We start from the raw sequence: 15,870 nt of genomic DNA, 5'->3' as shown, positions 1-15,870 counted from the left end.
GGTGGCAGGATGTTCCTGCAGGGTGGCAGGATGTTCCTGCAGGGTGGCAGGATGTTCCTGCAGGGTGGCAGGATGTTCCTGCAGGCTGGCAGGATGTTCCTGCAGGGTGGCAGGATGTTCCTGCAGGGTGGCAGGATGTTCCTGCAGGCTGGCAGGATGTTCCTGCAGGCTGGCAGGATGTTCCTGCAGGCTGGCAGGATGTTCCTGCAGGCTGGCAGGATGTTCCTGCAGGCTGGCAGGATGTTCCTGCAGGCTGGCAGGATGTTCCTGCAGGCTGGCAGGATGTTCCTGCAGGCTGGCAGGATGTTCCTGCAGGCTGGCAGGATGTTCCTGCAGGCTGGCAGGATGTTCCTGCAGGCTGGCAGGATGTGCCTGCAGGCTGGCAGGATGTTCCAGCAGGCTGGCAGAAAACATCCAGAGGATGTTTGCCAGACGTCTTAATAATCAGTTAGGAACAATTAAGGACTTTTATAAAGCGGACCAGGACTTCACTTATTGGTGAGTACAAACAAAACACGATCGCATTTACGCTATGAACCTGTCGATTTTTTCCCCTAGAGTTTTTTGTAAATTTTTCGGAACCATTTCTTTTTACATTTCTAGTTTATTTTTTCCCCTCAATTTCTCGTATACGAACTTACATGTTAACCGACGGGTCTCGTCCCCAAGGGGTTCGGAACCCATGTGGTTCGGAACCCAATACCGATCTGCCGGTAATAACGACCGGTTTGGGAGATCGGTATTTGGAGCCTCGTATACCGGTCTGGTGGTCGATATTACCGACGGTCGGTATTGGGTTTGTTTTGGCAACGGCAGCCCCTCACATGGCGACCAAGCCACCGACCTCGATCATCCAGAGTGGTATATTAAATCTTAACTTTCTTTTAAAATGATTCAGTTTTATGAAGAAAATTCTAAATTATTGTTAATAAAATATTTTAAAACAATTGTTATTTAGTAAATTTCTTTGTTTTCTTATTAAATACCTTTTATAGTATAGGCAATAGGTATTTTTTTTCCCACGGACCTAGAATGTACTGCACCTTACCATGTGACCGCATTGTTTACTGTGAACTCGCGCGGCTGAGAGCAATGTCTCAGAATATTAGCCAGTGAAAATCAGATTCAGACAAAAATAGATAAATTCATGATTTCAACGGTTCGTGAAAGCACCCACTGGGAATTCAACAAGTCATGCAGCATCCGCTGGCAACGAGTGCCCTACAAGCCATGCTGCACCCGCCGATGCTGAATTCCCATCGATAAGTTGAGCAGCCTCCGCCAGCAACGAATGCTCTACAAGCCATGTTGCACCAGCTGATGCTGAATTCCCATCAAAAGTCGTGTAGCCTCCACTAACGATATAAAATATGATTGAAAGGCATATAAATTACTTTAAGAAGTGTTAATAGAGTACAATATTGTAAGTGTTAATGATTGTTTAAGCCTTGACAAAAAGATACTGTACAGTGTAAATATACTGTACAGTAGAAATAATTTTCAATTGTGAATTAAAATTAGAACTCATGTGAATTAGTAGTAAGGCTAGCTGTTGTGTGAAGTGAATGCCTGAAAATAAGTGTATATACTGTATGTACCCTGTATACAGTACTGAACAATATAAAACAAGTGCTGCAGAGGATGACGTAATCTTCACAGCTTCCTAATCTTCAGCTTCATTAAAAGTAAGTCAATTTACCAACTTTATTATAGTATTTCAACATATTGTTCTTTTTTCAACAAAAGCTACATATTAATCTCTGCAAATGTATATTCTATCATTAGCAGAGAAAAGGTGAGCTCAAAATATTTCGTCTTGGCTAGCTCTCAGTGACAAGACTCGATCGCCATTGTTATGGCCTGGCCGCCACAGCCTGTGTCATAACATTAAAAATACATTACCTGCACTGTTCAGGGTAAAACAAAACACATCTCTAAAATTTTATTGAGAAAATATTAACAATCACTGATTGATACATGAAATATTTTGCAATACAAAGGAATGAACCAATTTTTTCCCACCCATCTGGACTTGATCAGACCGTGTTCACACATCATTCATGCAGCAACCACCAGCTGGCTTAATCGTCAGCGTGGCACTAAATTGGAATGCAATTACACAATGAACTTTATTTAATTTTAGTTATACAGTATAAAATATATCCTACCTGAATGTTACTTGAAAAATTATCCGATCCGACTTAACTTCGGAAATAACGGAGCTCCGGAAATAACGACCAGGGTACAGCCCCATATAGGCCGTTAAATTAAGTGGATACTGCAGGTTGGGAGCCGCCATTTTGGTGAGGGCGGTGGCATCGTCTGCACGACTTATCATGTTGTTTACTGGTGACCACGATGGTCTTTGGGCACCATACCAGTTTACTTGTACAAGTTGGTGAATAAAACAGGTAGATACTTATATATATTGTGTGTATATAGTGTAATAACACCACAAACAGTATTGTTGGAGGAGAAATATTAGTGCGCCTGGCCTTGAGGGCGGCAGCCACCAGCTGACTGTGTGAGTAGCTACATCTCTGTGCCTTTACTCACCACACAAGCTTAGATGTACAGTTATGGTAAACAAAACATGTAAATACTTATATATAACGTCTGTATATAAAAGCAAAAACAGTATGGTGGGAGGAGAATGGTGGCAAGTCAGGTGAGGTGAGGGAGGGAGTGGCAGCCAGTGGCGGGCTGCCACTGCCACTCAGCATACCAACTTAGTGGTTCGTTATGGTGAACACGAATGTAGATGCTTATATATAACGTCTGTATATAGTGAATAAAAGCAAAAACAGTATGGTGGGAGGAGAATTTGGGCGAGTGAGGTGTTTAGGAAGGGAGTAAGTGGCTGGCTGGATTCAGTTCTTGCACCAGTAATGTTCATTATCTACGTAAACAATTTACCAGAAGGAATACAGAATTATATGTACATATTTGCTGATGATGCTAAGCTACTAGAGAAGATAGGAAACCTAGATGATTGTCATGCCCTTCAAATTGATCTAATTAAATTAAGTGCTTGGAGTGCCATGTTGCAAATGAAATTCAATGTGAATCAATGTCATGTTATGTATGGAATGTGGAATTGGAGAAAATAGACCACACACAACTTACAAATTATGCAGAAAGGAATGAAAGAAATCTAACAATGAGATCTAGGGGTGATTTTGGATAGTAAGTCGTCACCCAAGGAACACAAAGAACATTGTGCGAGGAACAAATACATCGATTTCTAATTTCAGAATCACTTTTAATTACTGTACATGGTTGGTGAAATAATAAAGAAATTGTTCATGACTTCTGAGAGACCAAAATTTGAATAAGCAGTACTTGTATGGTGCCCATATCTCAAGAAGGACATTAATAAACTAGAAAAGGTGCAAAGGCATGTTACAAAATGGTTTCCGGAATTTAAAAAAAAGTTACGAAGAGAGACTAGAGGCGTTAAATATGCCAAAGCTAGAGGCTAGAAGAAAAAGTGGTGGTATTATCACCACTTACAAAATACAGTGGAACCTCGATAAATTAATTTAATCCGTTCCGGCACCGAGCTCTTCATGTGAAACGCTCGTCTTTCTAAACAAATTTCCCCATTTAAAATAATAGAAATAAAATTAATTCGTTCTACCGCGGAAAAACATCAATATGATATTCGATTTTTTAAACACTAGAGCAGCCTACCTGACACACACTGAACATGACATTTTTCAATTTTCAAATTTGTTCAATTTGTTTTTTAATTTTCATTATTTTTTAAGAAAATGGAGCAACCTGCCTGATATTTACAGAACAAACCTTTATGACATTCTTTCTTTTTTCAAATTTGTCCAATTTTTTTTAGTTTTTCATTTTTTTTCCAGAAAAATGTTCGTTCGGTGTATGTCAGGTAGGCTGCTCCATTTTGTATAAAAAAGTAAAATAAACAAAAAATTAAAAAAATTAAAAAAATTGAAAGAATATGAAAGAAAACGTCATGAAAGATTCAATCAGTGTTTGTCAGGTAGGATGCTCCAGTGTTTAAAAAATCGAATTATGACATTTTTTCTATTTTTCATATTTGTTCAACTTGGTTTGCATTTTTCATTTTTTGTATTAACCCCTTAACTGCGTTGCCTCCAAATGTGACACTCCCGCAGTGCGCAGGAAATAAATTCTCTGGAAAAAATTCTTTTTTCTTTTTAAAGTGTCAAAAACCCTTCCCTCAGTATGGGTATGTAAAAAAAAAGTCGAAATTGTACTTACTTTGGCTGCTATGGGGTCTGGAAGTTGGGGCGTGACATCATCATTCCCCGTGCGCCCGTGCCGTAAGCTCTCGGGGGCAGTGGGGCGCTCGGGGCGGGGCGCGCGAGTTGCCGCGAATATATTTTCGTTCATTTTTTGCGCACCTTTCCAAATACATTTTCATTATTTTTATGTGCCAATCCAATGTATAATGAACATGTACACTATAATATCGCAGTACAACATCCGTACTGTCCGTAGACACTGTGTTACGTGCATGAAACTTGTGTACACATATGCAGCACATATTTACTATGTATCATGCTAATTTGTGTATATATACAATCTATTTACACACTATCAACACATTCAGAACACTGCGTAGCAGCTGCCTCGTATGGGCCAATAGCAGCTGCCTCGTATGGGCAGGTTCGTCTAATTACCACAAGCTACACAAGCTTCAGAAAGCTTCCTGGCAATACGTTAGTAATGAATAAATATGATATGTTAGGTTAGGCTGACCTAATCTAACCTAACCTAATCTAACCTATCCTAACCTAACCGACACTTGGATCGTCGACTTGATTTGGCATCACCAGCTTTTTATTTTCGCCTAATTTCTTTATAAAAAGATACTTTTTCAGATTAAAATTATGTTTTTTCGTGTTGTACATTCAGCACCAACATTATAATGAGTAAATATATCATATTTATTCATTACTAACGTATTGCCAGGAAGCTTAGTGAAGCTTGTGTAGCTTGTGGTAATTAGACGGACCGGTATGGGCCAATAGCAGCTGCCCCGTATGGGCCAATAGCAGCTGCCCCGTATGGGCCAATAGCAGCTGCCCCGTATGGGCCAATAGCAGCTGCCCCGTATGGGCCAATAGCAGCTGCCCCGTATGGGCCAATAGCAGCTGCCCCGTATGGGCCAATAGCAGCTGCCCCGTATGGGCCAACAGCAGCTGCCCCGTATGGGCCAACAGCAGCTGCCCCGTATGGGCCAACAGCAGCTGCCCCGTATGGGCCAACAGCAGCTGCCCCGTATGGGCCAACAGCAGCTGCCTCGTATGGGCCAACAGCAGCTGCCTCGAATGGGCCAACAGCAGCTGCCTCGAATGGGCCAACAGCAGCTGCCTCGAATGGGCCAACAGCAGCTGCCTCGAATGGGCCAACAGCAGCTGCCTCGAATGGGCCAACAGCAGCTGCCTCGAATGGGCCAACAGCAGCTGCCTCGAATGGGCCAACAGCAGCTGCCTCGTATGGGCCAACAGCAGCTGCCTCGTATGGGCCAACAGCATCTGCCTCGTATGGGCCAACAGCAGCTGCCTCGTATGGGCCAACAGCAGCTGCCTCGTATGGGCCAATAGCAGCTGCCTCGTATGGGCCAATAGCAGCTGCCTCGTTTGGGCCAATAGCAGCTGCCTCGTATGGGCCAATAGCAGCTGCCTCGTATGGGCCAATAGCAGCTGCCTCGTATGGGCCAATAGCAGCTGCCTCGTATGGGCCAATAGCAGCTGCCTCGTATGGGCCAATAGCAGCTGCCTTGTATGGGCCAATAGGAGCATTTGGCCATGAACACATTCAGAACACCTCGAGTGAGAGCAGCCACACCCAGCCAGTCTCCCTCACTCCAACATCTTACTCGCCAACATTGCTCCTCCCACCATATTGTTATAGTTCTTATTACACATGTTCTATATACCTATCTACATGTTTTATTTACCAGAACTATGCAAGTATTGTGTCCAAACAGTACAGTGGCCACCATACACTGCATGAAAAATCACACAGCAGACGACACTACGATTACGTCACCTCCCTCACCAAAATAGCTCCTCTCAACATTCTTCTGTTGCTGTTTTTACACTATATACACACACTATATATATACCCATGTACATATGTGTTGCCCATAGCGAACCACTAAGCTAGTATGGTGAGCAAAACAAGAGTGGCAGCCACACACACACAATGAGGCTACCTCAATTCTCGCCCTCCCTCCCTCATCAAAATTCCTCCTTCCACAATACTACGCACAACGCTAATTATAACCACAATCCTGCTATTATCACAATCCTGGTCCCTAATTCCTGTAAATGAATAATTGACCACACGTTTATTTTGAAAAGGAACCTAAGAAATCATTTGAAGATTCCTAGATGAACGAAATAATGCTCTGGTGCTGTGGCTAGCGCTGTGAACATCGTGAACAGCATTGAATCACTGATATTTGAACATTGTACCCAGTCATTATCACACTCAGGCTCTAATATTACACTATCATAGCTAAATAATACAAGTTATATATATATTTTGACATTATTAGGCGATGCTGTGGTCACATGCTGAACAGCAGTGCTGTGCGCTCATGCTGCGAGCGCCAGCCTTGGTTGCTCACACACTACTGAGGCTCCCACACCCGGGAATGTGGACCACGATTTTTCTTAAAGATGGCGTCTGTTTACAAGAGCCCTGAGGAAGCTGATGTGAACCCCATGTAGCCGCGGGAGTTTTGAATGGAACGTGAAAAATACAAATACCCGGAGGCGCGTTGCGCAAACCAGACGTGAGCCTGAAGGCGCGTTGCGCAGTTTAAGGGTTAATAATGGAGCAGCCTACCTGGCACACACTGAACGAACCTTTATGACTTTTTCCTTTTTTCAAATTTGTTCATTTTTTTTTTATTTTTTTTTATGCCAAATATAGCTGCCTACCTGACAATTACCGAACGAACCTTTGTGAGATTTTATTCTTTTTTTCATATTCTTTAATTTTTTTTTTTAATTTATTTTTTTTTTAGAAAATGTAGCAGACTACCTGACATTCACTAAATGAACCTTTGACATTTGTTCTTTTTTCAATTTTTTTCAATTTTTTTCATTTTTTTTCTAACCTTATCTAAAAAATAAAAGTCAGTGCTTTGCAACATTACAGCAGTCATCCCTTTACATCCCAGCATCATTAGCATCTTTAAAACAAAAAAAAATATTATTCGCATCGTCGGAGGTGTCCGAGAATTTGCAAGAACCAGTGGGAATGCTAGGAAGCACCATGTGCTTTTCTCGTTAATCAAGCGAAAGCTCATCAATCAAGACAAATTTTTGCCGCGTGGCACGCTCGTTATTTGAAATGCCCGTAGATTGAGGCGCTCGTCAATCGAGGTTCTACTGTACTAACAGGAATCGACCAAATTGACAAAGAGGAATTCCTGAAACCAGTAACTTCAAGAGGTCATAGATTCAAGCTACAGAAACAAAGCTGCAGAAAAAAAATATTAGAAAGTTTTCTTTTGCAAACAGTGGTACACGGATGGAACAAACTAAGTGAGAAGGTGGTGAAGGCCAAAACCATCAGTTGCTTCAATGAGTACTGGGATGATGGGACACCACAAGCATAGCTCTCATCCTGTAACTACACTTAGGTAATTACACAACAGCATGTGTATATGGATGCACATTAGCTAAAATTCTAAAAAACTTACCTGAACATGTAGTGTAGAGTTTCCAACCCTATAAGAAAGAGGCGTTCGACTGAATACTGCTTGCCTCATATCAAGCCCCATATTACTGCCTTCTAACATGTCTTCTTGAGATAACTTTGACATGGGAACGTCAAAGCACTGGGCTCGTGTAAGTGATGGCAGTTTGTCAAATTTTGTCCACAACTCTGAAAGGAAAATAGTATACAATTTATCATCCTATACTGTTTCAATGATTGCAAGTAATGATCCAAAAGTATCTTAATGCATCTTTATACTTATTAATACAGTACTCTAAAAAACCAGCGTTGAATGTAATGAAATGCCATTTTCTGGGTAAGACACAGAGGCTCCCCGGAGCTATCCAGGCTGATATGAATGTATTTGACCCTGGCATCATTGAATGGAGTTCTTAGGCCTACGGGGACCACGAGCCAGAACCTGGCCTCCTCAGAGAAGCACGAGGAGCAATGGCCTATAGAAACCCCCAACGTGGTTGGAAGCAATCAATGTCTGCCATCGACCTGGTTAGACACCCAGAAAGGTAGGCGCCCCAAAACAAACCCAATCTGGTGAAAATATTGCTACTGAAAGCCTAACTGTTGTACAGAACTTTCCCCCAAACAAAAAACGAGCAAATGAGCATGACATCACAACCGTCACCTCGCAGCTGTCTGCGCAGCACCCTCCTTCCCGGGAGCCTCCGGGTCTCACCCAGAAAATGGTGTTTCATTACATTCAATGCTGGTTTTCTGGGAGGAGCCCTTTGGCTCCCCGAAGCTACTTACCAAAGATAAAACAAGAGGGACTTACCCAGGAGGCGGTTGCCACTCACTCCTCAACTCGAAGTCTAGACAACTGGGTGCAACCTCTGACCCAATGCGACACATGCCCGGCTAAAGCCAGGAACACTGACAAGGTAGCGAGCAGCCAGGACCCTATTCAACCTCCAAAAACCCTGGGCTCGAATGTCACCCCAAGACAATGTTGCCAAAGACGGCAGCCAACACTGCAAACTTACAAAACGTCATGGGCATGAGGATAGACCGCAGGCTGGCTGGACCAAATAACCTTGTGAACGACCTGGGAGACACGAACCCTGGAACAGGGAAGAAGGAAAACCGGGTCAACCCAGAGCGCGTCCCCGGCCACCGAGAACGTGGCGCACAGGTAATGGCGAAGAGCGGCAACCAGACACAACACATGATGCACCCCTGGCCGAACCAACCAAGCATCAACAATTCAAGAACCCCTCCAGAATTTAGCAGTCTCATTCTTTGCCAGAAAAGGAGGAGATGGCTGCAAACGTCTCCTTCTCGTAAGACGAGAAGCCGACTTACGAGCAGAGAGATCACCGCACCGACCAGACATCGTCGGTTCTGAAGGTTGTGCCGGCTCTGAAACTGGCACCACTGGCCTACCACTGCAGGCAGGGCCTACCGAGCCCTGGCATGCTCATTGAACCACTCGATTTAACGGTCTCTTATTTACCGATCCGCCGGTTCCATTGACTGGCTTGGGAGATCGGTATCTGGAGCCTCTGGAGCCTCAGGTCTGGCGGTCGATAGTGTTACGAATCCACACAGTTGTGGATTCTCACAGTAAATTCATATAATAAGAAAATGTAATAAATACTTATACATGTATGTGAATTAACTTTTTTGATATGTGCAGTAGGACATGGCAACATAATTGAGGATGTGGCTGGCTTTGTTAAGTAGACTTGAAGTGGACAGGTGCTGTACCTGTGAGCTTAATGGACAAGTAGCTAGACAGGTTCAACTGTTGTGTTGCCAGATGCCGTCTCTTATTATTACTGAACTCTTACGTACACTTTATTAAAGTGTACATAATTCTTTAGTTAGTTTATGTGCAGATATTAATTTATTTCAATAATAATTTGATGTCTGTTTGAGAACGATTACTTTTGTCATAAGCATTTAATTATGTAAAATTAGTCGGTCGCCATCCCCCTGTCTAGGCGGATGGTGGGCGGGGGGTTGTGAGAGCTGGAGGTAATGAGTAATAGCGACGTGGCAGTTGACTGATAAACATCCTCAGATAAGTCTCTAGTGTTATAGTTGCTCAGTAGTAGGTGATAATATTATTTGGGGAGATTAATGTGTGTTATAGCCATCTCAAGTTTTATATTTCTGTGTAATAAGTCATTTAACCCTTAAATGGCGCATGGCTATATACCATTTGCAACCCGTTCTCGCAAATTTAATAAGTCAATATTGACTTATTAGTTGCGTGCATAGGTGACATACTAAACATAATAGTTTCCCTTGAAAAGCTTCACAGAAAACACCGACCTTACCTAACCTACTTAGTATGTTAAAATAAGCATCTTATTGCTTCGTAATTACAATTATTACCTAACCTATACCTATAATAGGTTAAGTAACAATTGTAATTACGAAGCTATAAGATGCTTATCTTAACATAATAAGTAGGTTAGGTAAGGTCGGTGTTTTCTATGAAGCTTTTCAAGGGAAACTATTATGTTAAGTATGTCACCTATGCACATATTTAATAAGTCAATATTGACTTATTAAATTTGCGAGAACGGGTTGACCATTTGACACCCACAGGCGCATACAAAAAAAAAAACTTTTTTCTTCTAAACCTGTTAATTTGTGTTCACTGATCATGGGAAAAATAATAAAAAAAATCGTAAGTGGCATATATTGCCCGCTATAGGGCGGGGAAGTCTGGCAAAAAACAGGCGCTGACTCAGCGTGTGTCCCGGGCGGTCTGTTGATCGCCAGTCTCCGTGGTGTAGTGGTAAGACACTCGCCTGGCGTTCCGCGAGCGCTATGTCATGGGTTCGTATCCTGGCCGGGGAGGATTTACTGGGCGCAATTCCTTAACTGTAGCCTCTGTTTAACGCAACAGTAAAATGTGTACTTGGATGAAAAAACGATTCTTCGCGGCAGGGGATCGTATTCCAGGGACCATAGGATTAAGGACTTGCCCGAAACGCTACGCGTACTAGTGGCTGTACAAGAATGTAGTAACTCTTGTATATATCACAAAAAAAAAAAAAAAAAAAAAAAAGCTGTCAGGCCGGAGTTGCCACAAAGAGATAATTACCTAATTATTTCAATGTCTCTGATTGATTTTTCGTAGTTTACCTGTAATATTATTCAATAGTGTGTAGTGTGATATATTTATATAATAAAATGAGTGAATCATTGCTGTACTCAAAAATATGGTTATCTTCTTGAGGTTATCTTGAGATGATTTCGGGGCTTTTTAGTGTCCCCGCGGCCGGGTCCTCGACCAGGCCTCCACCCCCAGGAAGCAGCCCGTGACAGCTGACTAACTCCCAGGTACCTATTTACTGCTAGGTAACAGGGGCATTCAGGGTGAAAGAAACTTTTGCCCATTTGTTTCTGCCTCGTGCGGGAATCGAACCCGCGCCACAGAATTACGAGTCCTGCGCGCTATCCACCAGGCTACGAGGCCCCTACCAATGTATGGTGTGCATATTGTTGATTCAATTATGTTCATTAAACAGTGAACAAATACTTTGTCGGTTATTACACTATATACACAGGTTATATATAAGTATCTGCATGTTTTGTTCACCATAACGAACCACTAAGTTGTTGTTATGAGTCAAATTGTAACAAGGAGTGACCGCCTTGTACCAGCCAGCCACTCACTCCCTCCCTCCAGCAACACCTCACTCACCCACATTCTCCTCCCACCATACTGTTTTTGCTTTTATTCACTATATACAGACGTTATATATAAGTATCTACATTCGTGTTCACCATAACGAACCACTAAGTTGGCATGCTGAGTGGCAGTGCCAGTGGCTGCTACTTCCTCCCCTCCCTCAAGTCACCTGACTCACCCACATTCTCCTCCCACCATACTGTTTTTGCTTTTATTCACTATATACAGACGCTTTATATAAGTATCTACATTCGTGTTCACCATAACGAACCACTAAGTTGGTATGCTGAGTGGCAGTGGCAACCCGCCATTGACTGCCACTCCCTCCCTACCTCACCTCACCTGGCTCGCCACCATTCTCCTCCCACCATACTGTTTTTGCTTTTATATACAGACGTTATATATAAGTATTTACATGTTTTGTTCACCATAACTGTACATCTAAGCTTGTGTGGTGAGTAAAGGCACAAAGATGTAGCTACTCACACAGTCAGCTGGTGGCTGCCGCCCTTAAGGCCAGGCGCACTAATATTTCTCCTCCAACAATACTGTTTGTGGTGTTATTACGCTATATACACACATTATATATAAATATCTAATGTTTTATTCACCACACTTGTACAAGTAAACTGGTATGGTGCCAAAAGACCATCGTGGTCACCAGTAAACAACATGATAAATCGTGCAGACGACGCTCCTCCCTCACCAAAATGGCGGCTCCCAACCTACTCCTCTTGCTGTTTATACTCTCTATACACACGTTATATATAAGTATCTACATTTGTGTTCACCATAGTGAACCACTAAGCTGGTGTGGTGAGTGCAGTCAATAAAAGGTGGCCACACACAGTCAGAAGACAACGCCACCACCCTCCCTCCCACAGCATTACTCCTCCCTCCATGGAGCACAGTGCTAAATATCACCACAATCCTGCTATTATCAGAACCCTGGTCATCACTAGGCAGGAGATACTGGTAGACTGAAGCGCGCCACGTGCTCGGTTGGACCATACGTGTATCAACGAACTCAAGCACTGAGGCAAACCTCGAGTACCAGGTTGAATTTTTCAAAGAAATTGAGTTCGACAACCGAAAAATTTGAAAACAAGCATTCAAAAACCAAGGTTCCATTGTACTACTTAATCAACTCCATGTAACCTAACATCCTAAATGTCAACCTACGTCTTGCTATTATCAAACATTAATGCTCAATGATTAACCTGTAATGATTAATGACTAACTTGTTAAACTGCTGATATCTGTCATGTATAAATTTAAAGAAAATTGCAGTCCATCTGTTTATTAAATTAAATTTGCTACCTCCTGCTCTGTTCCAATTTCTGCTGTTCCATTCAACATGTAAAAATTTTAATTCTTTCTTCTACTTCAGTTCAATTTCATGCTTTTGATATCAATTACAGTGTCCTTACTTAAACAAACCATATGGGGCGAGGCTGTCTCACCCGTCCATGTGAAAAGAACAGAAGTCCTACATCCAACACATAAAAAAAATATCTATTTATGTATTTATCATTTTGAACATGGCACATGATAGAACCATCACTGGTGAACAATTCCATAATCAAAATCATAACTATGTGACTATTATTGGTGGCTGCAAATATGACGTAATGGCCAGGATTTCCTTCCATAAGCCAACTGTATCAGTCTTGATATAATTATTCATAAAAAATCCATTTAACATGAACTCCTCATTTTCACTGTGGCATTTGATAGAGCAATCACTTATAAACAATTTGGTAAAAAATGTTACACATATGAGCATTATAAAATCCAATCAATTTAAATCACCAAATTTTCAATAAATTGACGAGAGAAGGTTAGCAGGCCGCCAGTGGACGGGAGAGGGGCTTGTAGTCGGGAGCAGGGAGGGGGGGGCATTGTTTCATATCACCAATTACATACTCAGATACATCCAGCAAATAATAAAATGAAATAAAAAAGTTTATTAATATGAATAAGAATACACAAAGTAATGTACATATAAGTACAGTACTAATGAGTACAAATGTTGACTGAATAGAGGCTAGCTGCCTCCCCAACCTCCTTAATACAATGCCCTTACCACTGACACTACCATTTATAATGAATTCTTCATTTTGACTATGGAATATGATAGAGTGATGTGTTACAAACAACTGAAATGGTAAAATGTTCTCAGCTAATTAAGTGAAAAGCCGCGAGTAAGTGAAGCACTGAGGCAGCAGCGGCACCAGCCATGTGTTGCCAGTCAGCTGATCACTCGAGCCAGAGCAGCCTTGTGCTGGATGCGTCTCTTTACCCTCACTGACACCACTCATCCTTCCCTGACACTCACCACTAATGCAACCTGCCTCTCCTGACAACTTCCACCATTGACACCACCTGCCTTCCCTGACACCATTATCACTACCTGCCTACCCTGACAACTGACACCACCCATCCTTTCCTGACACTCACCACTAACACAACCTGCCTCCTGACAACCATTGACACCACCTGCCTTCCCTGACACCATTATCACTACCTGCCTTCCCTGACAACTGACACATGCCTCCTGGCAACTTTCACCACTGACACCACCTGCCTTCCAGGACAACACTACCTGTCTCCCCTGACAATTTCCACCATTGACACCATCTGCCTCCCATGACATCATCTACCACTGACACCACCTGCTTCCCCTGACCACTACTTCCACTACTGACACCATCTGCCATCCATAACAATTTCCACCACTGACACCACCTGTCTCCCATGACAACTTCCACCACCAGTCTTTTCTGAGAACAACTTCCAACATTGACACCACCTGCCTCTTTTGACAACAACTTCCACCACTGACGCCAACTGCCTCCCCTGAAAACTTACACCACCAGTCGTTTGACAACAACTTCCAACACTAACTCCACCTGCCTCCCATGAGAATAACTTCCACCACCTTCCCCCCTGACACTAAACCACAACTACTGACACCACTTGCCCCACCTCCATCCCTCACCAATGACACCAACTGCTTCCCCTGACACCATTTTATCATCCTTCAACCCCTTCTCCCTGGAAACAATAAATAAGCAAAATAAAACTCTGTACAATTATTTACTCTTTGGCGATTCATAGTTGAAGACAGCCACCTCCAATACTCGATCTCAGTGACCACTTGAACGAGCAATCCACACTTGATACACTTTCACCCACCGATGAGTAAGCATGGAGTCAAAAGCTTACTAGTTCAATACCCACTGATGACTAAGGAAGGCGTCAAAAATTAAAAGCCATTTGGTTTTGTGAAAACCGCAGCTTTGGACATCATAATGGGGCCTCGACTTATGATGCTAATCCGTTCCCAGAGACGGATCATAACTCGAAATATCGTAAGTCGAAGCGATTTTTCCCTTAAGAAATAAAGGGAATTGAATTAATCCGTTCCCCACCCTCAAATATTAACATACAAATACATTTTATACTGAATACAATGTTTTTTTCTAACTACAATACAGTTTCTCTTACCTTTATGGAGGGCTCTTGATGGCGTATGGAAGATGGTGATGAGGGGGAAGGAGGAGAGTTGTTACTGTTTGGAAGGGGAGTCCCCTTCCATTATCACATCAGGCAGTGATGTTTTCTCTGGGGTACTCTCTCTCTCCTACGTTTTGCCTGAATACCACTAGGACCTGGTTGTGGTTCAGTGCTTGTTTGTCTCACTACAAATTTGTCAAGAGACGTTTGTTTTTCCATTCGTTTTAACATTTGTCTGTAATGATGCATCACAGTATCATTGAATAGGTTAAGGCAACGACCTACTGCAGCTTGATTTGGGCGAGTCGTTTCAGCAAAGGTTTGCAATTCTTCCCATGCTGCACACATTTTCTTAATTGTTGAGGAAGAGACGTTCTGTACTCTTGTTTCTGCTCTATGGTCATCCTTACATGGATTTTCACATGTTGAGCCTTACCACTGACTTTCCTGGGACTCATGGCGTGATATATAATAATTACTTTATGTTCAAAATGCAAAAAATCACCACAAAAGCGGAATTTCTTATAGGCGTGATCGTCACTAAGCGGGCAGCTGTAGTAAACTGAGGCAGGTCGGCCGTGTGACCAGGAACCACGCGCTCGGTCGACCCGAACGTGTACCAACAAATATCGGAAGTCGACGACACCATCGGACGTCGAGTCGCATTTTTCTATGAAATTTACATCGTAACTCGAAATTATCATAAGTAGGGGCTATCGTATGTTGAGGTGCCACTGTATATGCATATACACTTGTAAGGATTTTCATTGCGAACACATTGATACCAAAATAAAAGACCTGGGACGAGAATTGAGGTAATAAAGTTAAAAAGAGTAAACACACATTATTGCTCTTTATTAGCGCTCACGAGGGTAACGCACCGTCACTTTCTCTGTTTGCTGTGGGTGGTACGTCGGGCTTTTGGACTTTATATTTACATATACACCTGT

General features: G+C 42.5%; 1 protein-coding gene across 3 annotated transcripts in view; it reads right to left on the bottom strand.

Annotated features, from left to right (window-relative positions):
* Window positions 1–15,870, bottom strand: part of LOC123773869 (soluble calcium-activated nucleotidase 1) — a 348,537-nt gene that overhangs the window by 328,038 nt on the left and 4,629 nt on the right. For 2 of the 3 annotated variants that reach the window (XM_045767789.2, XM_069318829.1), the window contains exon 2: window positions 7,718–7,902. In XM_045767789.2, coding sequence (XP_045623745.1) covers window positions 7,718–7,840 — 123 coding nt within the window. In that variant the 5' untranslated portion in view covers window positions 7,841–7,902. Of the gene's footprint in view, window positions 1–7,717; window positions 7,903–15,870 lie in introns of those variants that run through there. The other variant, XM_069318830.1, reaches the window with a different exon arrangement.

This window comes from Procambarus clarkii, chromosome 91 (assembly GCF_040958095.1).
Source record: "Procambarus clarkii isolate CNS0578487 chromosome 91, FALCON_Pclarkii_2.0, whole genome shotgun sequence".
Classification (NCBI taxonomy): domain Eukaryota; kingdom Metazoa; phylum Arthropoda; class Malacostraca; order Decapoda; family Cambaridae; genus Procambarus; species Procambarus clarkii.
Note: the sequence above shows the minus strand (reverse complement) of the source record. Positions and strands in the feature narration are given on the sequence as shown.